We start from the raw sequence: 27,447 nt of genomic DNA on the forward strand, positions 1-27,447 counted from the left end.
AGGGACTACCTTATGTTAAGTAACCTCTATTTATTATTTGCCATTATATATAGTACCACAGTACTGTGTGGTCTTCATGGGCGTGATGATGCCCTCCCCGGCGTCCGTTTGCCGCCTTGTTTTTTTCCCTCTAAATGTTCTTAGTTACTGTATAATGTAAATTGCACAACGAACACTTGTCTTAAATGTTACTCATCAAACAGAAAGTTTACCCCTCACAGAAGCTTCTGGGCCTATGTAATCCCAGTTTAATACTTTATGGCCGACCTGCTAACGCAAGTCGTAGTAGCTACTTACACCCCCCACTATTTTTTTCTTTTTTTTTTCATTTATCTGGAAGCGTAGTATGTTACATGTTTATGCTTTTAGATTAAGTTTTATGTATGTTGTTTTGTTCATGCTTGTTTTTTTACCATTTCAGATATACCTCTTTCGAGCTGCCTTTACCGCAACATACTCTTCCTCCACCTTTCCCAGGTCTGGTCGGACCCCGCGGCGAACCATTCTATAACTCACTCCCGGGGACTGGATTCAACCTAACCTAAGGTACAGCTGCCCCTATGCTCAAACCCCACAGGGACATTACAGACCCCACATTTCACAGCCCCCCCTTACCTACCTCTCTGACTTTTTAGAATGGCCTCTATAGGGACACAAAATTCCCCCCTTATGGGGACACATACCATCAAATTGATTACTCTAAATGCAAGGGGTCTGAACTCTCCCACAAAGAGGTCGGTCGCTCTCTCCTGTTTTAAAAGAGCCAGGGCGGACGTGGTCTTTGTACAGGAGACGCACTTTCCAAAAGAAAAATCGCCCAAATTTTCAAACATAGATTTCTCTACTGCATATTTCGCGTCACACATCGGTAAAACGCAGTGGGGTGGGGATCATGTTTCACAGGTCATTGCCGTTTTAGTTGTCACAAATGGAGGCGGACTCTGGAGGCAGGTGGCTTATCCTTACAGGCCTTCTATATAATCGACCAATAACCTTGGCTAACATTTATACCCCGAACTCTAAACAAGCACAGTTTTTCAGAAAAGTCGCGAATAAGATACTCCAGGTCCAGAGGGGTTCCCTGATCTTAGCCAGGGATCTGAATGTGGCACTTGACCCTTGTATTGACTGTTCCTTAGGCCGAGGCAGTGTACCCCTTAAAACCATACAAGACATCACTGCGACCACTCACAAGCTTACCCTGATTGACATATGGTGGGCAAAACATCCAGGTCAGCGAAACTACACGTTTTTCTCTAATCCGCATAGGTGCTACTCACGCATAGATTATATTTTCACAGACCAAACCACTAATAGTTTAGTAAGGAATGCTGACATAGAGCCTATTAGTTGGTCGGACCATGCCATGGTGTCAACTACATTGAATTGGTCAGATAAGCCCCTATCCCCTTACGTGTGGAGGCTTGATGAATCTCTACTAAAAAACCCAGTGTTCTCTGCGCGAGTGGCGGAAAAATTAAAAGAATACTTTGAACTTTATAATATACCAGGTGTTTCACCGCACACCTTATGGGAGGCCCACAAATGTGTAATTAGGGGTGAGATAATAAAATATAAAGCACAGTTGACGAAACAGTACCGTGAATCCTACAGGTCCGCGACTCAGAACATTCGCAACATAGAATTGCAACATAAAATGTCCCCACAAGACAAAGTTCTAATAGATAAGTTGAGACAGGCGAGGAACGAACTAAACAGATTAATTTATAAAGAGGCTCAAAAGAAGGCACTCTATCTTAAAAAAAATGTATCTAGCCAATTCCAATAATATAGGTCCATCCCTAGCAAAAACCCTTAAAGAACAAAAACCTAGCTCTTACATACACAGTTTAACTGACCCCACAGGACATCAAGTCTTCAGCAGTCACCAAATTGTAGACCAATTTAGGTTATTCTATAGTAATCTATACAATTTGCCGAACCCCCCATTAGCGGCAACCCCACAGGCGCGGGAACAGTACATTGATAAAGCTGCCTTGCCGGTTCTCTCCCCAGAGTTATCAGAAACACTGGAGGCCCCAATCACCATCCAGGAAGTACTCCTGGTGATAAAATCTCTCCCCTTGCGCAAGAGTCCAGGGCCCGATGGGTTTACCAACATTTATTACAAACAGTATAGACAGTTATTAGCCCCACATTTAACCTCCATGTTCGCAACAATTGACAACTTAACACCATGGTCCAAAAATACCTTAGAAGCCCATATCATCGTTTTGCCAAAGGCGGATAGAGACCCCCAAAAAGTGGAAAATTATAGACCCATCTCGATGCTTAATTCTGACATTAAACTTTATGCAAAAATATTAGCAATGAGACTAAACACAATCCTTCCCCAAATCATTCATGTAGACCAAACAGGGTTCATTCCCAGGAGGGAGGCGCGGGACAATACTGACAGGGTAATTCACTTAAAGTGAAGGTAAAGTTGCCAGGTTGTCGATCTGCAATAACTTTCTTTGTCCCAAAACAATATGACTTTAATTCATCATTTTTTTAAAATATAAGTGTAAACAAAGTTATACCCGTTATTAATCAATTTATGAAGGTGCGCAAATTCAACCCGTTATAACTTTTTTTTTTTCTGTGTTGATCACGTTTTCAGAGGATTCAATTGAAAATCTGGCCGTTAGGCGGCTGTCACTATAACGTCATCACCAGCTTATTGGCCTGCGCATGCGCTATTCTTTTTACCTTATTGAGAAATCCATGCTCGCATCCCGTTTTCACGCATGCGTTTTAGTTTACTTTACGAATACCCCTAATATGCCATCGGCTAACGGACGGCTCAGATACTGACAAGTGCAGTAGAGAGCCGATTTGCGCATGCGCATTTTAACTGAGACTCGTGAATGCGCTTTTGAGATACGTATAGAGCGGGTGGGACCGCTCTATACGTCACAGCACAGAAAACCAGGAAAGAAAAGGTTGGGTGGAGTTAGCATCAAAACTATAGGGTAATATATATATATATATATATATATATATATATATAGTCTGAAATTTTAACTTTTTTATTGAAATAAACTTAGCGATTAGCTAATTGTAATATTAAGTTATGCATTGATGTGTTCACAATGAAGAAACTTTACCTTCACTTTAATAGAACAGGCCAGCCGGTCAAACATACCGTCAATTTTAATATCAACTGATGCTGAAAAAGCTTTCGACTGGCTGGACTGGAAATTCCTACATTCCTGTCTGTCCGCCATTGGCATAGGAAAAGTCATGATCCATAGAATTCTCAGCTTATACACTCAACCCTCAGCGAGAGTTAAGGCCAATGGCACACTCTCAGACAGCTTTGGGATAAGAAATGGAATAAGGCAGGGATGCCCCCTGTCTCCACTCCTCTTCGCCATCTCAATGGAAGTCCTGGCCTCACACATCAGAAACAATCCCAATATCACAGGAATCGAGCTAGGCCCCTACACATATAAAGTGACACTATATGCAGATGATGTCTTGCTTCTGCTAACTTACCCGAGTACTTCACTTCCCTACCTACTAGAGGAGTTCAACAGATTTAGCGCCCACTCTAATTTTCTCATCAATGCCAAAAAGTCAGAGATTCTAAATATAAACATGACAAAGCAGCAGTTTGCAGGTTTGGGAAACTATTGCCCCTATAAACTAAACTGCGATAAAATGAAATACCTTGGCGTTTACCTCACTCCGACTAGCAGCAAACTGTTTAAACATAACTATATACCCATTATGCATAGACTTAAGAAAGAGCTAGACAACTGGCAAAACAAGCCACTTTCTTGGTGGGGCCGTATACAGGCAGTCAAGATGACTGCCCTCCTGCGGATACTTTATGTAATGCAGGCGGTGCCGATAAATTTACCAAACATGTACATCCACCAAATACAATCAATGTTAAATTCATTCATCTGGGGAAACATTAAACCGCACATTAGTAAAAAAGTTATCCTGTCCCCATTGGGAACAGGAGGATTTGGGGGTGCCCTCAATTCAGCAGTATTACTGGGCAATAGTGATGCAGAGAGTGCTTGAGTGGCATGATAGAACAAACAACAAAGCATGGGCATCTATTGACTCTTTCCTTTTAACTACACCCAATTTAGGCCCCCTTACCTGGATTAAACATTCAGCTAGGCCACCCCTTGCTAGGACATCCCAACTTTATGCCCACCTCTTTTAGACTTGGGACACAATACAAGCCAAAGAAAAAGGAATTTCCTCTCTTGTTTCTCCAATGACACCAATCTCATATAATGCTGAATTTTTGAGAGGTATGCAAGTGGAGAGGCCTTGTCCCGGGGGCATGGCAAACACAATCCCATTTGTCAATCTGATTTCTAACCACACACTAAAAACACGCTCACAAATGTCAGCCATCACCGGGGGGGAGTTTCTCCTCCTGGCTTAAATATGCCCAATTGTCACATCTACTGAAAATCTCACCTCATAAGGACAGTTTAACTAGGGAACTAACCCACTTCGAAAGACTGTGCCTGACGGGCTCCCCGCCCCGTGGTTCCCTCTCCATAGCAAAAAAAAAGTTAGATAACGCCCTTGCGCTGCCGTCCACCTCGTATAAGCTCCACTGGCAAGCAGAACTAGAGAGGGAGATAACGGAGGAACAGTGGCAAACGATTCTCTTTTGCACTTCCAAGTCCTGGTCCCTACCCAGAATTTTGGAATTAAATCACAAGGTCCTATTTCGCTGGTACCTTACACCCGAAAGAATTAAACAAATCTACCCGGGAGAGGGTGCCACCTGCTGGAGAGGGTGTGCGGGGCGGTGGGACGATGTCTCATATATGGTGGTACTGCCCCTTGATCTCTCCTTTTTTGGAAGAGAGTAGAAAAATTCCTCAGGGAACTTATGGGAACAACATTTAGTTTAACGCCCCTTACTGCCCTTCTGAATTACAAACAGGAAAAGGTCTGTAAAATCAGATGGAAGCTACTGTAAATCAGTATAAATAGTGTGAAAGCACTTACTGCCCGGAAATGGAAATCCGCGAGTGTTCCTACGACCCAGGAGTGGATCCTCCACACCTCGGAACTCTTGGCAATGGAGGAGTATTCCTTCTATAGGAATGGTAATCTGGCCTTCTTCCATGATGTCCGGTTCTACTGGGAGTCTTTTTCCCACACTCCAGGAGAGGCGGGACGTTCTGTCCCACTCGGTACTCCTTAGGGAGCGGTGCCTTCCGACCAGACCACATATATATGTGTGTGTATATATATATATATGTGTGTGTGTGTGTATATATATGTGTGTGTATGTGTATACATATATATATATATAAATATATATTCATTCACATATATATTTACATGTATATGTGTGTTTGTGTCTCTGTATGTTAATATGTATTTGTCTGTATGTGTATATTTGTGTGTGTTTAACATTCATTTGCCAAGAACATGCACATTATAATACAATCTTTTCATTTATTAGAAATATGTTACATTATGTGACAGTAATTACTGTGTGATCCCCTCTCTGTACTGCAGCATATGTAGGTACCATATATACAGCTATATATATAATATAAGGAGACCAGACTCTCATACACAGATATTTATTTTATATTATGTGACAGTAATTACTGTGTGATCCCCTCTCTGTACTGCGCTGCAGCATATGTAGGTACCATATATACAGCTATATATAATATAAGGAGACCAGACCCTCATACACATATATTTATTTTATATTATGTGACAGTAATTACTGTGTGATCCCCTCTCTGTACTGCGCTGCAGCATATGTAGGTACCATATATACAGCTATATATATATATAATATAAGGAGACCAGACTCTCATACACAGATATTTATTTTATATTATGTGACATTAATTACTGTGTGATCCCCTCTGTACTGTGCTGCAGCATATGTAGGTACCATATATACAGATATATATATAATATAAGGAGACCAGACTCTAATACAGATATTTATTTTATATTATGTGACAGTAATTACTGTGTGATCCCCTCTCTCTACTGCGCTGCAGCATATGTAGGTACCATATATACAGCTATATATATAATATAAGGAGACCAGACTCTCATACACAGATATTATTTTATATTATGTGACAGTAATTACTGTGTGATCCCCTCTCTATACTGCGCTGCAGCATATGTAGGTACCATATATACAGCTATATATATAATATAAGGAGACCAGACTCTTATACACAGCTATTTATTTTATATTATGTGACAGTAATTACTGTGTGATCCCCTCTCTGTACTGTGCTGCAGCATATGTAGGTACCATATATACAGCTATATATATAATATAAGGAGACCAGACTTTCATACACAGATATTTATTTTATATTATGTGACAGTAATTACTGTGTGATCCCCTCTCTGTACTGCGCTGCAGCATATGCAGGTACCATATATACAGCTATATATATAATATAAGAAGACCAGACTCTCATACACAGATATTTATTTTATATTATGTGACAACAATTACTCTGTGATCCCCTCTCTGTACTGCACTGCAGCATGTGTAGGTACCATATATACAGCTATATATATAATATAAGGAGACCAGACTCTCATACACAGATATTTATTTTATATTATGTGACAGTAATTATTGTGTGATCCCCTCTCTGTACTGTGCTGCAGCATATGTAGGTACCATAAATACAGCTATATATATAATATAAGGTGTTACGGTACCAACAGTGTACCAAGGGTTAGTACCAAGGAACAATGTCCTGCATAGGGAATCAGCAATTCACAACCCAGCCAGTTTCAGGTTTAAAACAGAATGTCATTTATTAAAGGCTAGATGCCTAGTATTTATACAGGTTTGACACCCCCCCCCAGATGGGGGTTGAAAGACTGTTGTACATTACATGGAGGGAACAAGCCCTTTGACATGATACAATAGAATTATATTACTTAAACACTTCAACCACAAGACACTCTTGGGCCCTTCTTATCACTTAGGCGTTTTCTCTCTGGAGGTGATCAAACAATAGAATGCTTAGCACTAATTAGATTATAGCTGGAGCCAGCAACTCTGTCTTTAGAAATTAGTTTCTTAGCTAAACACAATTAACTCCTTCAGTCCTGACAGAAGGGTCTGTCACATATCTCCCCCGTTGTGGAACACTCCGGCAGACCCGGCTTGACCCTTTGGCGGGTCAACCTGGGGATGACCGGACTAGGAGGTGGTAGGCATGTCAGTTTGCCAGGACAATCCATCTGTATTCCCGTTATGAGAGAGAATTCCTGTCCATACAAAGAAGGGTTCAACTTCCTCAGTGCCCAGACTAGGGCTAAACAGTCCTTCAAAATCCCATCAGCTTTGTTACGGTTACCCTTAGTCTCGCTGAGAGATGGACCGCTTAGTAGCCTGGATCCCTATTGCTAAAGAGGGGAGAAGCTGCTTTCCATAGTATTCTATATGAGTCTCGCAAATATAGAATAATCTCCCTTAGCTGCAGTACAGCTAGGATACCCTTCTGCCCACAAAAACGAGTCAACGCTGCGATTGAGGGTCAAAACAAGAACTCAGGACTGGGATGCCCAGCCTGCTTTTTATTAAGGTTACATGCACACAGGGCACTCCCAGGGGGGAGAGGGGGGGAAGCACAAAATCCCCCATCACACATTTAGATAGAGAGCACTGTCCTTTGACAGGCCACAATAGGATTACAGTACTTAAGATAACAAGTTTACAAGTTCATCTTATCAATTAGCAGTCTGGCTCCAGAGGTGATTAGACAATAGTTTCTAAAAGCTGAAAAAAAAAGAGTTAACTCTTTATGAAATGAAACTTGTTACGGTTTTCTTGGAGCCCTTCTTAGGCGCTGGCTTGCTGGTTCAGGCATTGCTGCTGGGAAATAAGCTCTTCACAACAAAATAACTAATGCTTCTGTAACATTGCTCCCTTTCTGTGGAACACTCTGGCAGACACGGTCTGACCCCTTTTCGGGGCAGACTTAAGGCTGTCCAGACCGCTGGTTATGCGGGGCTGAGGTCGGTTTGTCTGGACAACCCGTCGGCGTTGCCATTCTGTTTCCCAGGTCTGTAAGTAATGGTGAAATTGAAGGTTTGCAACGATAAGCTCCAACGTAATAGCCTGCCGTTATCTCCAGAGACCCGGTTCAGCACACCAACGGGTTATGGTCGGTGACCAGAGTGAACTCCTGACCATATAAATAGGGAGTCAATTTCTTTAATGCCCACACCAAAGCCAAACACTCCTTTTCGACCGCTGCATAGCTGACTTCGCGGGGCAGGAGCTTCCGGCTGATGTAGGCAACTGGATGCTCCCCTCCATCTTCGCCTACTTGGCTGAGGACGGCTCCCAGCCCGAACATGGAAGCATCTGTATGGACGATAAAACGTTTGTTAAGGGCTGGGGCCGCCAAGACAGGAGCGTTAATTAGAGCATTTTTGAGAGCCTGGAAAGCCGTTTCACAGTGGGGAGACCACAGGACCTGTCGAGGTAAGTTCTTCTTGGTCAAGTCAGTCAGGGGTTTGGCAAGTGTGCTGTAGTCTGGTACGAACCGTCTATAGTACCCTGCCGTGCCCAGGAAGGCTAGGACCTGAGTCTTAGTGATGGGGGTGGGCCAATTGGCGACAGCTTCTATTTTGGCCGGCTCTGGTCGCTGCTTTCCACACCCCACCCGGTGACCCAGGTACTGTACCTCGGCCATCCCAAAGTGGCATTTTTCTGGCTTCAGAGTCAGGCCAGCAGCCCGGATCTGATCCAGAACCATTCCCACATGAGCTAAGTGGTCCTCCCAGGACTCACTGTGGATCGCTATGTCGTCCAGGTAGGCGCAAGCAAAACTCTGGAAGCCATCCAGGAGCCTATCCACCAAGCGCTGGAATGTAGCTGGGGCATTCTTCATCCCAAACGGCATTACCCTAAACTGATATAAGCCGAATGGGGTGACGAATGCCGACTTGGGGATAGCCTCCGGGGCCAGGGGTAATCTGCCAGTAACCTTTGCAGAGGTCAATAGTGGTCAGGTAATTTCCCCTGGCTATACGATCGAGTAGCTCGTCTACCCTGGGCATAGGGTAAGCGTCCGTCCACGGTATTTTCATTGAGCCTCCGATAGTCTACGCAGAACCGGGTGGTCCCATCTTTCTTGGGCACCAAGACAACTGGGGAGGCCCAGGGACTATCGGAGGGCTCAATTACCCTGAGCTGGAGCATCTCATCGATCTCCTTCTTCATTCCTGTCCTAACTGCTTCGGGGATTCGGTACGGAGCCTGGCGCAAGGGAGCTTGTCCCGGAGTATCTACCTGGTGGGTGGTTAAAGTAGTGTACCCTGGCTTCGGGGAGAAGGTGAGGTGTTTGGACTGGAGGAGTTGGTTGAGCTGCTCCCTTTCAGTGGGGCTAAGTCGGTCCCCTATCTGAACCTGCGCCACTATACCTGTGGGGAGGCTCTTTTCTAATAGGTCTGGAATAGGTAAACTGTCGGGGTCTTCCTGAGGGGAACAACATACGGCCGTCACGTTCTCTGGTCGCTCAAAATATTCCTTGAGCATGTTTTACATGGAATGTCTTTCTAAGATTGTTGTCGTGGCAGCTAGCTATCACATAAGTGGTGTCTCCCCTTTTCTCTACGATCTGGTAGGGACCCTGCCAGGACGCCTGCAATTTGTCTGTCTTCACCGGCTTAAGTACTAACACCTTTTGTCCTATGGTGAAGATTCTCTTTCGGGCCCCCCGATCGTACCATACTTTCTGTCTTCTCTGGGCCAACTGGAGATTAGCCCGCACGGATTTGGCTAATTGCTCCATTCGGTCCCTGAGTTCCAGCACGTATGCACAATTGGGACACCGTCAGCCTCCATCTCTCCCTCCCAGTGCTCCCGGATCAGGTTTAGGGGTCCCCGTACCTTTCTTCCGTAGAGCAACTCGAAGGGAGAGAACCCTGTCGTTTCCTGGGGCAACCTCCCGATAAGCAAATAGGAGGTGCGGCAGGAAGCGTTCCCAGTCTCGGTATTCCTGAGTGAACGTCTTGAGCATTTGCTTGAGGGTCCCATTGAACCTCTCACACAGCCCGTTCGTCTGGGGGTGGTATGGGGAGCTTAGGAGGGACTTAATTTTGCAAAACCTGCCAGAGTTGTTGGGTCAATTCAGCCGTAAATTGGGTGCCTCGGTCGGATAGGATTTCTTTTGGAAATCCTACCCGGGAGAACACCTGTACTAGTGCATTCGCTACCGTATCCGCTTGTATGTTGGATAGGGCGACAGCCTCTGGGTACCTGGTAGCGTAGTCCACTACGGTAAGAATGTATCGCTTACCGGAGGGACTAGGGGTAGCCAGTGGTCCCACTAGGTCAATAGCAACCCGGCTGAAGGGTTCCTCTACAATGGGCATATTTACTAGCTGGGCTTTAGGGTGATCGCCTCGCCTTCCTACTCGTTGACACACATCGCAGGTGTTACAGTAAGTTCTAACGTCAGCGTGCACCCCTGGCCAAAAGAACGTGTGAGTAATGCGGTGTAGGGTACGGGTAACGGCTAGGTGGCCTGCTAAGGGGATGTCGTGGCCTATTTTGAGGATTTCTTGACGGTATTTGTGGGGCACTACCAGCTGTCGCCTACGCTGTCCCCTTTTCTCTGTCCAGCGGTATAGTTTCCCTTTTTCCCATAAGAATGTTTCGTTATCTGCCCCGCCCCCTCCGGTCTCTGCTCGTTCCCGGTACTTTTGTAAGGTCGGGTCAGTCTTAGACTCTGCCTCGAAAGCATCTGGGGTGTCCCAGGGTATGGGGCCTAACCTGTCAGGCAAGGTCGGGGTAGGTCTTACCTGTGTCTCCCGCACTGGTGAAAGCTCTCGCTCCGTCCGGGCTTGGGCCCGTGTAGTCACTGGGTCTGCCTCGTTGTTGCATACTGGAGCATAGGCAGAAGTCATGGGGCCCAAATCGTTGCCCAGTAGTACTTCGGCAGGTAAATTATCCATTAGGCCCACGTTCACAGCCCCCTTTCCCGCTCCCCAATCAAGATGCACTTTAGCTGTTGGAATTTTGTACACATCCCCCCCCCGCCACTCTAACGGCCACAGTCTGTCCAGATCGCTTGTGCTCTGGCACCAAATGACTCTGTACCAGCGTGATAGTAGCCCCTGTGTCTCGCAATCCCTCGTAGATCGCCCCTCGAGCCATACCCTCTGCCGATGGTGCTGGCGGTTATCTGAGGCAGCATATACAGGGTCTGCCTCGTGAAGCGGCCCCACATATCCCTCCATAGGGGCCTCTTGGTTAACACAGAGGGCCCGGGCCGACTATAGGACCCAGAGGGGTAATTGTAATTAATGGGTGTCTGGTGCGTATTAAGGGGGCAGCTAGCCATGAAATGCCCTGGTTGCTTGCATCGGTGGCAAGTCGGTCTGGGACGCTCAGAGCTGTTATTGGGTGGTCCTGAGTGTCGGACGGGCCCTGTGGGCACCGGGGCTCGGAATTCAGCACGAGGGGGTGCACGGTAAACCTCTCTGGGTTCGACCCGTGCTGGAGCTCGGTAGTTCATGGGTTCGTGAAGACGGGAGTCATAATGTTCATCGGCCAATTTGGCTGCTTCTTCTAAGGTAGAAGGCCGCCTGTCTCGCAGCCAATTCCTTCCCTTGCTGTTCCATGCCATTATAAAAATGTTCTAAGAGAAACAATTGTAAAATTTCCTCCCCAGTCACCGCTTTACTTCCGCTCAGCCAGTGATTTGCCGCTCTCCGCATTCGGTGCGCCCATTCCATATGGGTATCGTTAGGCTTCTTTTCCGTGCCCCGAAACTGTCGGCGATACGTGTCCGGAGTTACAGCGTACCGTCGCAACAGTGTCTCCTTAACTAGCTCATACTGTGTCACTTCCTCAGCACCCAGAGTACGAAAGGCTTCCAGGGCTCGCCCGGATAGTTTCCCAGACAATATCGTGGGCCACTCTCTGTTGGGAATCTGGTGCAGGGCACATTGCCTTTCGAAGTCCGCCAAATATTCATCAATCCCTGTCTCGCTCTCTAGGAAGGGTCGAAATGCCGCATAGGGTATCTTGGGCCTCCCAGCATTTTCGACAGGGATGATTACCTGCGGGGCTTCAGCATTGCGGTGTGCGTTCGCTAGGTTGAGTTCGTGGGCTCGAGTCTCTCGTATATCCTCGTCCGCCTCCGCCATCAACTGCTGTACCAATTCCATGGAGGGGTTCGGCCCGTATAATGAGAGCCTTTCCCGAACAATCCTGGTTTTTTCGTCACTAATCGTGGTCGGTGTTTCCGCCATTGTGAAGCTCTGATCCAGTTCGGCTCAATTCTGCGATCAGCTCTCTCCTCGGCCGGTTGCTGGCGTACCCCCCTCTGCTTTCAAGTAAATCCTTTAGGGTTGTACGCTTCAATTTTTCGTAAGCGCTCTCCATCCGTTCTGTACCTCTCCTAGGAAATCCAGGAAAATCCCGCCGCTGCCGCCAAATGTTACGGTTACCCTTAGTCTCGCTGAGAGATGGACCGCTTAGTAGCCTGGATCCCTATTGCTAAAGAGGGGAGAAGCTGCTTTCCATAGTATTCTATATGAGTCTCGCAAATATAGAATAATCTCCCTTAGCTGCAGTACAGCTAGGATACCCTTCTGCCCACAAAAACGAGTCAACGCTGCGATTGAGGGTCAAAACAAGAACTCAGGACTGGGATGCCCAGCCTGCTTTTTATTAAGGTTACATGCACACAGGGCACTCCAGGGGGAGAGGGGGGGAAGCACAAAATCCCCCATCACACATTTAGATAGAGAGCACTGTCCTTTGACAGGCCACAATAGGATTACAGTACTTAAGATAACAAGTTTACAAGTTCATCTTATCAATTAGCAGTCTGGCTCCAGAGGTGATTAGACAATAGTTTCTAAAAGCTGAAAAAAAAAGAGTTAACTCTTTATGAAATGAAACTTGTTACGGTTTTCTTGGAGCCCTTCTTAGGCGCTGGCTTGCTGGTTCAGGCATTGCTGCTGGGAAATAAGCTCTTCACAACAAAATAACTAATGCTTCTGTAACAAGCTTCTTTACGAGTTTTCTGTACCTGCTCTTTATAGGTATCCACAATCCCTTCATACTGACATAGGGTGCCCTTGAGTTGCTGCACCTCACTATGAGCCAGCGTCAGCTTCTCCTCAAGTGTCGCTAAGTTTGTCTTAAGGTTTCATGTCCCACTCTCAAGCTGGTGTTTTCTGCAGTCTGTCGGTGCAGCTTGTCTAGCAGAGATTCACGTTCTAAACGTGCTTTTTCCTCTGCGCTCCTCTTCTCCTTCATCAGCGCATTGTAACGGGACTTCCACGTATCAATAGTGGATAGAGATTTACTGAGCTCAGCGTCCTGGGGCTTAGCAGCAGGGGGGTCAGTCTCTGCTGCACGGATCTGAGCACGGGTAGTCACAGGGTTAACATCAGCGGGACCCATGGGAGCATAGGCAGAAACAAGGGGAGCCAAGTCATTTCCAAGAAGAACATCAGCAGGTAAGTCCTTCTTGACCCCCACATTCACAGGTCTAGCGCCCACTCCCCAATCCAAATGTACCCTGGCAACAGGTAGGCTGAACACATCGCCCCCTGCTACCCTCACAGCCACAGTGTCTCCAGTGTACTGTTTCTCAGACACCAAGTTCTTTTGAAGCAAGGTCATGGTAGCACCAGTATCCCCGTAGACCACTGACCTTCTTCCCATTCACTTTAACCAGTTGCCGGTTATTCCGGTGGGCAGCTTGCACAAGGTCTGCCTCATGTAGGATGCTCCAGCATTCTTGCGCCTCTACGTAGCGGGCCACAGGCTGAGAGTTACGTGGGATTCCGCCGGCGGGTCTTCTCCAGGACTGTGCTTGGTTCGCTGTATTTAGGGGACACTCTGGTCTTTTGTGCCCTAGTTGCTTACATCCAAAGCACCAAATAGGCTGTGAGTAGCCCCGTGAATTGAACCGGGCTCTCTGAGGGTAGTTCGTGGCCGGAGGCCGTGTGGTATAGCGGTGCGCCGGGGGTTGGTAACTGGCAGCTGCTGGGGTGACTGGGGGTCTGTACTCCACTCTAGCAGGGGGCTTAGTGGTAGCAGTGTCCAGTTTGCGGGCATCCATATACTCATCTGCCAGGCGAGCAGCTTCATGCAGGGTGGAGGGTTTACGGTCCCGAACCCACTCTCTAACTCCTGCTGATAACTTGTCAAAGCAATGTTCCAACAGGAATAGCTGCAGCACCTCTTCCCCAGATACGGCTTGGCACCCCGCTATCCAGTGAGCCTGCTGTGCGGTGCACCTTACATGCCCACTCAACGTAGGAATCACCAGCTAATTTAACAGTGTCTCTGAACCGCCTCCGGTATGCCTCCGGTGTAACCGCATACCTGGAGAGCAGAGCCTCTTTCACAGTATTATAATCCTCAACCTCCTCATCTGGAATGGCCCGAACAGCCTCACTGGCCCGGCCGGATAATTTTCCGGATAATATCGTGACCCAGTCCTCTGCGGGTACCTTGTGTAGTGCACATTGCCTCTCAAAATCCGCAAGGAACCCATCAATCTCTCCTTCTGTTTCCAGGAAGTTTTTAAAAGCTGCAAAATTTACTTTTCTCTTTTCCACTTGGGCTGCTGCAGCGCTGCTTTGGCGAAGTAGGTTGGCCTCCACAGCTGCTATGACCCGGTCGATAATTTCCGCAGATGGGTTGGGGCCATAATATGCCAGTCTTATTTTAACCGCCCGATCAAAGCTTGCTTCTTCAGGGGTTCTGTCTGATATGCTGGGCCCATTGGTTCCTTCTGTCCCTGGTACTCTTTCCATCTTAGTCAGTATTGTAATAATCCCCCCTCTTCCTGAGGTTACTGGCTTGTGTAGTTGCTCTTCTGGGCGATAAGGTTCATTCCGTCGCTTGCCACCAATTTGTTACGGTACCAACAGTGTACCAAGGGTTTAGTACCAAGGAACAATGTCCTGCATAGGGAATCAGCAATTCACAACCCAGCCAGTTTCAGGTTTTAAAACAGAATGTCATTTATTAAAGGCTAGATGCCTAGTATTTATACAGGTTTGACACCCCCCCCCCAGATGGGGGTTGAAAGACTGTTGTACATTACATGGAGGGAACAAGCCCTTTGACATGATACAATAGAATTATATTACTTAAACACTTCAACCACAAGACACTCTTGGCCCTTCTTATCACTTAGGCGTTTTCTCTCTGGAGGTGATCAAACAATAGAATGCTTAGCACTAATTAGATTATAGCTGGAGCCAGCAACTCTGTCTTTAGAAATTAGTTTCTTAGCTAAACACAATTAACTCCTTCAGTCCTGACAGAAGGGTCTGTCACATAAGGAGACCAGACTCTCATACACAGATATTTATTTTATATTATGTGACAACAATTACTCTGTGATCCCCTCTCTGTACTGCACTGCAGCATGTGTAGGTACCATATATACAGATATATATATAATATAAGGAGACCAGACTCTCATACACAGATATTTATTTTATATTATGTGACAGTAATTACTGTGTGATCCCCTCTATGTACTGTGCTGCAGCATATGTAGGTACCATATATACAGCTATATATATAATATAAGGAGACCAGACTCTCATACACAGATATTTATTTTATATTATGTGACAGTAATTACTGTGTGATCCCCTCTCTGTACTGCGCTGCAGCATATGTATTTACCATATATACAGCTATATATATAATATAAGGAGACCAGACTCTCATACACAGATATTTATTTTATATTATGTGACAGTAATTACTGTGTGATCCCCTCTCTGTACTGCGCTGCAGCATATGTAGGTACCATATATACAGCTATATATATAATATAAGGAGACCAGACTCTCATACACAGATATTTAGTTTATATTATGTGACAGTAATTACTGTGTGATCCCCTCTCTGTACTGCGCTGCAGCATATGTAGGTACCAAATATACAGCTATATATATAATATAAGGAGACCAGACTCTCATACACAGATATTTATTTTATATTATGTGACAGTAATTACTGTTTGATCCCCTCTCTGTACTGTGCTGCAGCATATGTAGGTATCATATATACAGCTATATATATATAATATAAGGAGACCAGACTCTCATACACAGATATTTATTTTATATTATGTGACAGTAATTACTGTGTGATCCCCTCTCTGTACTGCACTGCAGCATATGTAGGTACCATATATACAGCTATATATATAATATAAGGAGACCAGACTTTTATACACAGATATTTATTTATATTATGTGACAGTAATTACTGTGTGATCCCCTCTCTGTACTGTGCTGCAGCATATGTAGGTACCATATATACAGCTATATATATAATATAAGGAGACCAGACTCTCATACACAGATATTTATTTTATATTATGTGACAGTAATTACTGTGTGATCCCCTCTCTGTACTGTACTGCAGCATATGTAGGTACCATATATTCAGCTATATATATAATATAAGGAGACCAGACTCTCATACACAGATATTTATTTTATATTATGTGACAGTAATTACTGTGTGATCCGCCCTCTGTACTGCACTGCATCATATGTAGGTACCATATATACAGCTATATATAATATAAGGAGACCAGACTCTCATACACAGATATTTATATTATGTGACAGTAATTAATGTGTGATCCCCTCTCTGTACTGCGCTGCATCATATGTAGGTACCATATATACAGCTATATATAATATAAGGAGACCAGACTCTCATACACAGATATTTATTTTATATTATGTGACAGTAATTACTGTGTGATCCCCTCTCTGTACTGCGCTGCAGCATATGTAGGTACCATATATACAGCTATATATATATATTATATAAGGAGACCAGACTCTCATACACAGATATTATTTTATATTATGTGACAGTAATTACTGTATGATCCCCTCTTTGTATTGCGCTGCAGCATATGTAGGTATCATATATACAGCTACATATATAATATAAGGAGACCAGAATCTCATACACAGATATTTATTTTATATTATGTGACAGTAATTACTGTGTGATCCCCTCTCTGTACTGTGCTGCAGCATATGCAGGTACCATATATACAGCTATATATATATAATATAAGGAGACCAGACTCTCATACACAGATATTTATTTTATATTATGTGACAGTAATTACTGTGTGATCCCCTCTCTATACTGCGCTGCAGCATATGTAGGTACCATATATACAGCTATATATATAATATAAGGAGACCAGACTCTTATACACAGCTATTTATTTTATATTATGTGACAGTAATTACTGTGTGATCCCCTCTCTGTACTGTGCTGCAGCATATGTAGGTACCATATATACAGCTATATATATATATATAATATAAGGAGACCAGACTCTCATACACAGATATTTATTTTATATTATGTGACAGTAATTACTGTGTGATCCCCTCTCTGTACTGCGCTGCAGCATATGTAGGTACCATATATACAGCTATATATAATAATATAAGGAGACCAGACTTTCATACAGATATTTATTTTATATTATGTGACTGTAATTACTGTGTGATCCCCTCTCTGTACTGTGCTGCAGCATATGTAGGTACCATATATACAGCTATATATATAATATAAGGAGACCAGACTTTTATGCACAAATATTTTATTTCACATCCCGTTCACAGAGAATACGCACAATACACAAACATCACTGGCTATAAGGCAGCAGCATTATTATTATGGGCAGTGTATCTAGTGCAGAATTCTCACCCAGGTACTAGCTCTTACCCAGAATGCAGCATGAAGAGGCTCAGTGAAGGTGGTAGTGACAGTGTGTAAGTGTCTGATCGGGTCACTCAGCTCATAAAAGGTCAGACACCCAGCCTCATAGTCCAGCAGTATTCCTACTGTGTCACATGATAGAGGGGGTTGTAATGAGGTGCGTATTGTGTTATGTCTCACTGAAAGATTTTTATTAAACTGACACAAACACCAAGACTTGTTATTATTTCCAATAATAGACTGACGTCCTCCCCTCCCCATACTGGGATAACAGACCCCTACACGCCAGAGTCCTGATTCACTTATCTGCACTTCCCAGCAATGTCGTCCTGAGGAAAAGCTCCCGGTGCTTAATACTTGAGGAGTATATGTAAATCTCTCTGGTATTTCTGGTCTCTGCTGGTTTATTCGTGACCAGGATACAGTTTCCAGGTCACCTGATACAATAACATTATTGTGAGCTGTGTCTATATCCGGTAATATGTCTGATGTCTCCTGCATATAGATCTCTCTCTTTAAAATCAGTCACAATATCAGCGAAACCATTGTATAAGGTCACTGAGATCAGAACCTCATCCAAATCCACCACAGCAGGGACCTGTTTATCACCTCTCTGTGTGACCTCATTATCTCCCTTCTCAGCACCACAAAAGTCATCTCTGTGTGATTCCTGTTCCTGTAGGACAGTTAATGGGTCAGTCATGTTGCACAGCTCCTCGATTTGACACATCTTCCTGGTCAGCTCGTCCTTCTCTTTTTCCAGCTGCTGGATCAGATTAGAGATTGTGAGTAAAACCTGCTCCTGCTGCCGGGTGATGTCACTCAGGACTCGCTTCTCTAGGTCTTCCAGATGTTTTTTGACGCCCCTAATCAGGGCAGTGAGATGCTCTGTTACATCAGCTGCTTTCTCTTGCACCCCTCTCCTGTGTTCCTGCAGAGTCTGGACTCTTTTCTCAGACTTCTCTCTCTTTGTTGTCAGTTTCTGCAGAACATCTCTCAGTCTCTTTTTCTTCTTCTCAGAAGCCTCATTCAGCAGCTCCACCTGGTGTCCCCTGTGCTCTCCGGCCAGGGAGCAGGACACACAGATACAGGCAGCATCCTCAGTGCAGTAATATTCCAGGAGCTTCTTGTGTTTGTAGCATTTTCTGTTACCCCAGGAAGTGGTGGGTTCAGTTAGGACGTGTTCCTCAGACTTGCTGTGTACAATCAGATGGGTATCACACAGAGAAGCCTCACACAGCAGACAGGATTTAGTAGCAGGTACAGGAGAGTGAATACAGTAAGTGCAGAAGATATTAGACTCTGTCCCTTGATGACTCGGGCTGAAACATTCTACTATATTACGTAGCTTCCGGTTCCTCTGCAGCCCAGGTCTATTAGTAAATCTCTTTCTGCACTCAGGACAGGTATAAACCCCAGACCCCTCCTGGGTACCCATCAAATTCTCAATACAGCCCAGGCAGAAGTTATGGCCACATCTCAGAGTTACAGGATCTGTATAAATGCTCAGGCAGATGGTGCAGGTCAGCTCCTGTCTCAGACCAGCAGAAGCCATGCTTGTATCCTGCAGCAGGAAATGGAACTGAAATTCTGTTATTCTTTAGTACTTTCAGTGATCTTTGAAAGTACAAACTATCCTGATGGGGGGGAGGGAAGAACTAACGCAGCTCCTTTTTCCAAAGATGTCTGGCTGCAGACTGGAGCACCAATCTAGACAGGAAACATGTGACCTCCACTGACTCTAGACAGGAAACATGTGACCTCCACTGACTCTAGACAGGAAACATGTGACCTCCACTGACTCTAGACAGGAAACATATGACCTCCACTGACTCTAGGCAGGAAACATGTGACCTCCACTGACTCTAGACAGGAAACATGTGACCTCCACTGACTCTACACAGGAAACATGTGACCTCCACTGACTCTAGACAGGAAACATGTGATCTCCACACAAAGCTTCTTTTTTTTTTTTTAATCAACTTTAATGTAACAAACAACCTATAGACAATCATTCTGAAAACGAAACATTTTGCAGCTTTCTTGTTCTTAATGTTCATTCACAGTGGTTTATGCTGATTGTCATTTATAAAGTAACCACTGTGACTGTCATTTATAAAGTAATCACTGTGACTGTCATTTATAAAGTAACCACTGTGACTGTCATTTATAAAGTAACCACTGTGACTGTCATTTATAAGGTAACTACTGTCACTGTCATTTATAAGGTAATCACTGTGACTGTCATTTATAAGGTAATCACTGTGACTATCATTTATAAGGTAACCACTGTGACTGTCATTTATATGGTAATCACTGTGACTGTCATTTATAAGGTAACCACTGTGACTGTCATTTATATGGTAACCACTGTGCCTGTCATTTATATGGTAATCACTGTGACTGTCATTTATAAGGTAACCACTGTGACTGTCATTTATAAGGTAACCACGGTGACTGTCATTTATATGGTAATCACTGTGACTGTCATTTATAAGGTAACCACTGTGACTGTCATTTATAAGGTAACTACTGTGACTGTCATTTATATGGTAACCACTCTGACTGTCATTTATAAGGTAACCACTGTGACTGTCATTTATAAGGTAACCACTGTGACTGTCATTTATATGGTAACCACTGTGAGTGTCACTTATAAGGTAACCACTGTGACTGTCATTTATAAGGTAACCACTGTGACTGTCATTTATAAGGTAATCACTGTGACTGTCACTTATATGGTAACCACTGTGACTGTCATTTATAAGGTAACCACTGTGACTGTCACTTATAAGGTAACCACTGTGACTGTCATTTATAAAGTAACCACTGTGATTGTGATTTATAAAGTAACTACTGTGACTGTCATTTATAAAGTAACCACTGTGACTGTCATTTATAAGGTAATCACTGTGACTGTCATTTATAAAGTAATCACTGTGACTGTCACTTATAAGGTAACCACTGTGACTGTAATTTATAAGGTAATCACTGTGACTGTCATTTATAAAGTAATCACTGTGACTGTCATTTATAAGGTAACCACTGTGACTGTCATTTATAAGGTAACCACTGTGACTGTAATTTATAAGGTAATCACTGTGACTGTCATTTATAAAGTAATCACTGTGACTGTCATTTATAAGGTAACCACTGTGACTGTCATTTATAAGGTAACCACTGTGACTGTCATTTATAAAGTAATCACTGTGACTGTCATTTATAAGGTAACCACTGTGACTGTCATTTATAAAGTAATCACTGTGACTGTCACTTATAAGGTAACCACTGTGACTGTCATTTATAAAGTAATCACTGTGAGTGTTATTTATAAGGTAACCACTGTGACTGTCACTTATAAGGTAACCACTGTGACTGTCACTTATAAGATAATCACTATGATTGTCACTTATAAGGTAACCACTGTGACTGTCATTTATAAGGTACTCACTGTGACTGTCACTTATAAGGTAATCACTGTGACTGTCATTTATAAGGTAACCACTGTGAATGAACAGTAAGTACAAGAAAGCTGCAAAATGTACAAGGCTGAAGTTGTCTTCTTATTTAGTCAGCTCCTTATTCTGCAACTGATTACAATTTGTAAAATAAAGATATCTACAGTTATTGTTAGTTTAAATAAAATAATACACTTTCCAAAAACCTAAACAAACTGACATTTTATAAAAAATAATAATCTTATATTGCAATAAACAGATGGCAAACATGGCACAATTTTGAGTAACTGATATTTTAAATGGGTTAAAATCCTGTGGGCCACTCATTTTTATGTGGATATATACCAGGGTGTGAACCCCATCATACAACAGACGTTAACAGCCTGGCCCAACGCTCTTTATGGCAAACAAATTGGTGACAACCTTGTCACTTCATATATTTTGTAATCCCCCCCAAAAAGAATAAAGAGAACCCCTATTTGGCACACACTTAAACACATAGGTAGATCCGACAGAAAGGGAGCAAAAAAAATAAATAAAATAAACTTTTACCTGTCAAATCGTTGAGCCTCTAAAAAAGCCCAGGAGAAACGTGCGTTAAGCGTTCGCCTGTCTGTGAGTAATCTGAACATGGTTATACTTTATTTGTGTGCTCTCTGTGATTGATATACAGGTAATTCTGGTCATTCCTTCGTCACTGCAAGCCGTACCTTTTGCACAATAATTGTAAGCAGCTGCCTACCAAGAGAGAGTCTGATAAGCCCCACCCTTCACCCACCTATGTGGGTAGCACCAAATCATAGTCAGTAGTTTATTAGGGATCTTTTTCTATCTGGATATCTTACAATGGGCCTCTGACAGTGTTGGAATCTGCTTAACTTTGCAACCTTAGAGCCTTAACGATTATTGTCTTATTTTGAAATAGACAATTGTAGTGTGTGTTTAATCCAGATGCTCCAATATTTGTATTTTAATATTTGACAGTAAAAGTTCCCTTTCTGTGGATCTACCTATGTGTTTAAGTGTGTGCCAAATAGTGGTTTTCTTTGGGTTTACACTGTATACCAACCACTAGGGCACCCCCTGCACTGCCCTAAGGAATATGAGTGCATGGGTTATAGATAAGGCAGTAAGATGAATAAGGCGATTCTATACCTATCTCATTGATATACACTTCATATATTTTACCTTTTCTGAATAAGTAACTGGTATTTTAAAAGGGTTAAAATCCTTTGGGCCATTAATTTCTGCGTGGATACATACACAGCGTGAAGCCCTTCATAGGATAAACATGTTTTCAGCCTGGCCCAATGGTTTCTATGGCAAACAAAAAACTATTGCCAACCTTGCCACTTCATATATTTGACCTTTTCTAAATAAATAACTGGTATTTCAAATGGCTTAAAATCCTTTGGGCCACTCTTTACTATGTGGATATATACAGGGAGTGAGCTCCTTCATAGGATAAATATGTTCTTAGCCTGGCACAACGCTTTTTGTAGCAAACAAACTGGTGCCAACGTTGCCATCTCATATATTTTTAAATTTCTGAATAAGTAGTTAGTATTTTAAAGGGTTAAAATCGTTTGGACCACTCACTTCTTTGTGGATATATACAGGGCGTGAACCTCTCCATAGAATAAACATGTTCTCACCCTGGTCCAATGCTTTTTGAAGCAAACAAACTGGTGACAACCTTGTCACCTCATATATTTTACCCTCATTACTGTGTGGATATTTACAAGGAGTGAGCCCCTTCATATACAAGGAGTGAGCCCCTTCATAGAATAAACATTTTTTTCAGCCAGACCCAAACCTTTTTGTAGCAAAACAAACTTGTGCCAACGTGGTCATCTCATACATTTTACCTTTTCTGAATAATTAACTGGTATTTTGAAAGGGCAAAATACTTTGGGCCACTCATTTCTGTGTGGATATATACAGAACGTGAACCCCTTCATAGGAGAGACAAGTTCTCAGCCTGGCCCCAACGCTATTTATGGCAAATAATCTGGTGTCAACCTTGCCACTTTATATATTTTACCTTTCTAAGTAAGTAAATAGTATTTTAAAACCGTTAAAATCCTTTGGGCCCACTGATTTCTGTGTGGTTATATAGGGCGTGAGCCGCTTTGTACAATCCAACGGCTAGATTTAGAGTTTTGTCGGTAAGGACCCCGCGTAGCTAACGCTGGCTTTTTTTCTGGCCGCACCATAAAAATAACTTCCTGGTATTGAGAGTCCACATAAAGGCTGCGTTAGGCTCCAAAAAAGGAGCGTAGAGCATATTTAACGCAGCTTCAACTCTCGATACCAGAGTTGCTTACGGACGCGGCCAGCCTCAAAAACGTGCTCGTGCACGATTCCCCCATAGGAAACAATGGGGCTGTTTGAGCTGAAAAAAAACCTAACACCTGCAAAAAAAGCCGCGTTCAGCTCCTAACGCAGCCCCATTGTTTGCTATGGGGAAACACTTCCTACGTCTGCACCTAACACCCTAACATGTACCCCGAGTCTAAACACCCCTAGCCTTACACTTATTAACCCCCTAATCTGCCGCCCCCGCTATCGCTGACCCCTGCATATTATTTTTAACCCCTAATCTGCCGCTCCGTAAACCGCCCGCTACTTACATTATCCTTATGTACCCCTAATCTGCTGCCCCTAACACCGCCGACCCCTATATTATATTTATTAACCCCTAATCTGCCCCCCACAACGTCGCCTCCACCTGCCTACACTTATTAACCCCTAATCTGCCGAGCGGACCGCACCGCTATCATAATAAAGTTATTAACCCCTAATCCGCCTCACTAACCCCTATAATAAATAGTATTAACCCCTACTCTGCCCTCCCTAACATCGCCGACACCTAACTTCAATTATTAACCCCTAATCGGCCGACCGGAGCTCACCGCTATTCTAATAAATGTATTAACCCCTAAAGCTAAGTCTAACCCTAACACTAACACCCCCCTAACTTAAATATAATTTAAAATCTAACGAAATTAATTAACTCTTATTAAATAAATTATTCCTATTTAAAGCTAAATACTTACCTGTAAAATAAATCCTAATATAGCTACAATATAAATTATATTTATATTATAGCTATTTTAGGATTAATATTTATTTTACAGGTAACTTTGTATTTATTTTTAACCAGGTACAATAGCTATTAAATAGTTAAGAACTATTTAATAGCTAAAATAGTTAAAATAATTACAAAATTACCTGTAAAATAAATCCTAACCTAAGTTACAATTAAACCTAACACTATACTATCATTAAATTAATTAAATAAAATACCTACAATTACCTACAATTAAACCTAACACTACACTATCAATACATTAATTAAATACAATACCTACAAATAACTACAATGAAATAAACTAACTAAAGTACAAAAAATAAAAAAGAACTAAGTTACAAAAAATAAAAAAATATTTACAAACATACGAAAAATATTACAACAATTTTAAACTAATTACACCTACTCTAAGCCCCCTAATAAAATAACAAAGACCCCCAAAATAAAAATGCCGTACCCCTATTCTAAATTACTAAAGTTCAAAGCTCTTTTACCTTACCAGCCCTGAACAGGGCCCTTTGCGGGGCATGCCCCAAGAAGTTCAACTCTTTTGCCTGTAAAAAAAAACATACAATACCCCCCCCCAACATTACAACCCACCACCCACATACCCCTAATCTAACCCAAAACCCCCCTTAAATAAACCTAACACTAAGCCCCTGAAGATCATCCTACCTTGTCCTTCACCTCACCGGGTATCACCGATCGGTCCTGGCTCCAAAATCTTCATCCAACCCAAGCGGGGGGCTGGCGATCCATCATCCGGTGGCTGAAGAGGTCCAGAAGAGGCTCCAAAGTCTTCATCCTATCCGGGAAGAAGAGGCGATCCGGACCGGCAACCATCATCTTCCAAGCAGCATCTTCTATCTTCATCCGATGAGGACCGGCTCCATCCTGAAGACCTCCACCGCGGACCCATCTTCATCCGGCGACGTCCAACTGAAGAATGACGGTTCCTTTAAGGGACGTCATCCAAGATGGCGTCCCTCGAATTCCGATTGGCTGATAGGATTCTATCAGCCAATCGGAATTAAGGTAGGATTATTCTGATTGGCTGATGGAATCAGCCAATCAGAATCAAGATCAATCCGATTGGCTGATCCAATCAGCCAATCAGATTGAGCTTGCATTCTATTGGCTGATCGGAACAGCCAATAGAATGCGAGCTCAATCTGATTGGCTGATTGGATCAGCCAATCGGATTGAACTTGATTCTGATTGGCTGATTCCATCAGCCAATCAGAATATTCCTACCTTAATTCCGATTGGCTGATAGAATCCTATCAGCCAATCGGAATTCGAGGGACGCCATCTTGGATGACGTCCCTTAAAGGAACCGTCATTCTTCAGTTGGACGCCGCCGGAAGAAGATGGGTCCGCGGGTGGAGGTCTTCAGGATGGAGCCGGTCGTCATCGGATGAAGATAGAAGATGCCGCTTGGATCAAGATGGTTGCCGGTCCGGATCGCCTCTTCTTCCCGGATAGGATGAAGACTTTGGAGCCTCTTCTGGACCTCTTCAGCCACCGGATGATGGATCGCCAGCCCCCGCTTGGGTTGGATGAAGATTTTGGAGCCAGGACGGATCGGTGATACCTGGTGAGGTGAAGACAAGGTAGGATGATCTTCAGGGGCTTAGTGTTAGTTTATTTAAGGGGGTTTGGGTTAGATTAGGGGTATGTGGGTGGTGGGTTGTAATGTTGGGGGGGGTATTGTATGTTTTTTTTTTACAGGCAAAAGAGCTGAACTTCTTGGGGCATGCCCCGCAAAGGGCCCTGTTCAGGGCTGGTAAGGTAAAAGAGCTTTGAACTTTAGTAATTTAGAATAGGGTAGGGCATTTTTTATTTTGGGGGTCTTTGTTATTTTATTAGGGGGCTTAGAGTAGGTGTAATTAGTTTAAAATTGTTGTAATATTTTTCTTATGTTTGTAAATATTTTTTTATTTTTTGTAACTTAGTTCTTTTTTATTTTTTGTACTTTAGTTAGTTTATTTCATTGTAGTTATTTGTAGGAATTGTATTTAATTTATTTATTGATAGTGTAGTGTTAGGTTTAATTGTAGGTAATTGTAGGTATTTTATTTAATTAATTTAATGATAGTATAGTGTTAGGTTTAATTGTAACTTAGGTTAGTATTTATTTTACAGGTAATTTTGTAATTATTTTAACTAGGTAACTATTAAATAGTTCTTAACTATTTAATAGCTATTGTACCTGGTTAAAATAATTACAAAGTTGCCTGTAAAATAAATATTAATCCTAAAATAGCTATAATATAATTATAATTTATATTGTAGCTATATTAGGATTTATTTTACAGGTAAGTATTTAGCTTTAAATAGGAATAATTTATTTAATAAGAGTTAATTAATTTCGTTAGATTAAAATTATATTTAATTTAGGGGGGTGTTAGTGTTAGGGTTAGACTTAGCTTTAGGGGTTAATACATTTATTAGAATAGCGGTGAGCTTCCGGTCGGCAGATTAGGGGTTAATAATTGAAGTTAGGTGTCGGCGATGTTAGGGAGGGCAGATTAGGGGTTAATACTATTTATTATAGGGTTAGTGAGGCGGATTAGGGGTTAATAACTTTATTATAGTAGCGGTGCGGTCCGGTCGGCAGATTAGGGGTTAATAAGTGTAGGCAGGTGGAGGCGACGTTGAGGGGGGCAGATTAGGGGTTAATAAATATAATATAGGGGTCGGCGGTGTTAGGGGCAGCAGATTAGGGGTACATAGCTATAATGTAGGTGGTGGTGGTGTACGGAGCGGCAGATTAGGGGTTAAAAATAATATGCAGGGGTCAGCGATAGCGGGGGCGGCAGATTAGGGGTTAATAAGTGTAAGGTTAGGGGTGTTTAGACTCGGGGTACATGTTAGAGTGTTAGGTGCAGACGTAGGAAGTGTTTCCCCATAGAAAACAATGGGGCTGCGTTAGGAGCTGAACGCGGCTTTTTTGCAGGGTTTTTTTCAGCTCAAATGGCCCCATTGTTTTCTATGGGGGAATCATGCACGAGCACGTTTTTGAAGCTGGCCGCATCCGTAAGCACCGCTGGTATCTAGAGTTGCAGTGGCGTTAAATTATGCTCTACCCTCCCTTTTTGGAGCCTAACGCACTGAAAACCCAGTCATTCTGTGAA

The 27,447-nt window shown here is 43.1% G+C and overlaps 1 protein-coding gene across 1 annotated transcript; it reads right to left on the minus strand.

The window, feature by feature from the left end:
• Window positions 1-17,622: 17,622 nt before the first annotated feature.
• Window positions 17,623-19,456, minus strand: LOC128635668 (E3 ubiquitin/ISG15 ligase TRIM25-like). The gene is given in 2 exon segments (XM_053688773.1): window positions 17,623-18,269; window positions 18,271-19,456. Coding segments are annotated over 2 exon segments (1,584 nt in total). The 5' UTR covers window positions 19,314-19,456; the 3' UTR covers window positions 17,623-17,728.
• Window positions 19,457-27,447: the final 7,991 nt, after the last annotated feature.

The sequence above is a fragment of the Bombina bombina genome, chromosome 7 (assembly GCF_027579735.1).
Source record: "Bombina bombina isolate aBomBom1 chromosome 7, aBomBom1.pri, whole genome shotgun sequence".
Classification (NCBI taxonomy): domain Eukaryota; kingdom Metazoa; phylum Chordata; class Amphibia; order Anura; family Bombinatoridae; genus Bombina; species Bombina bombina.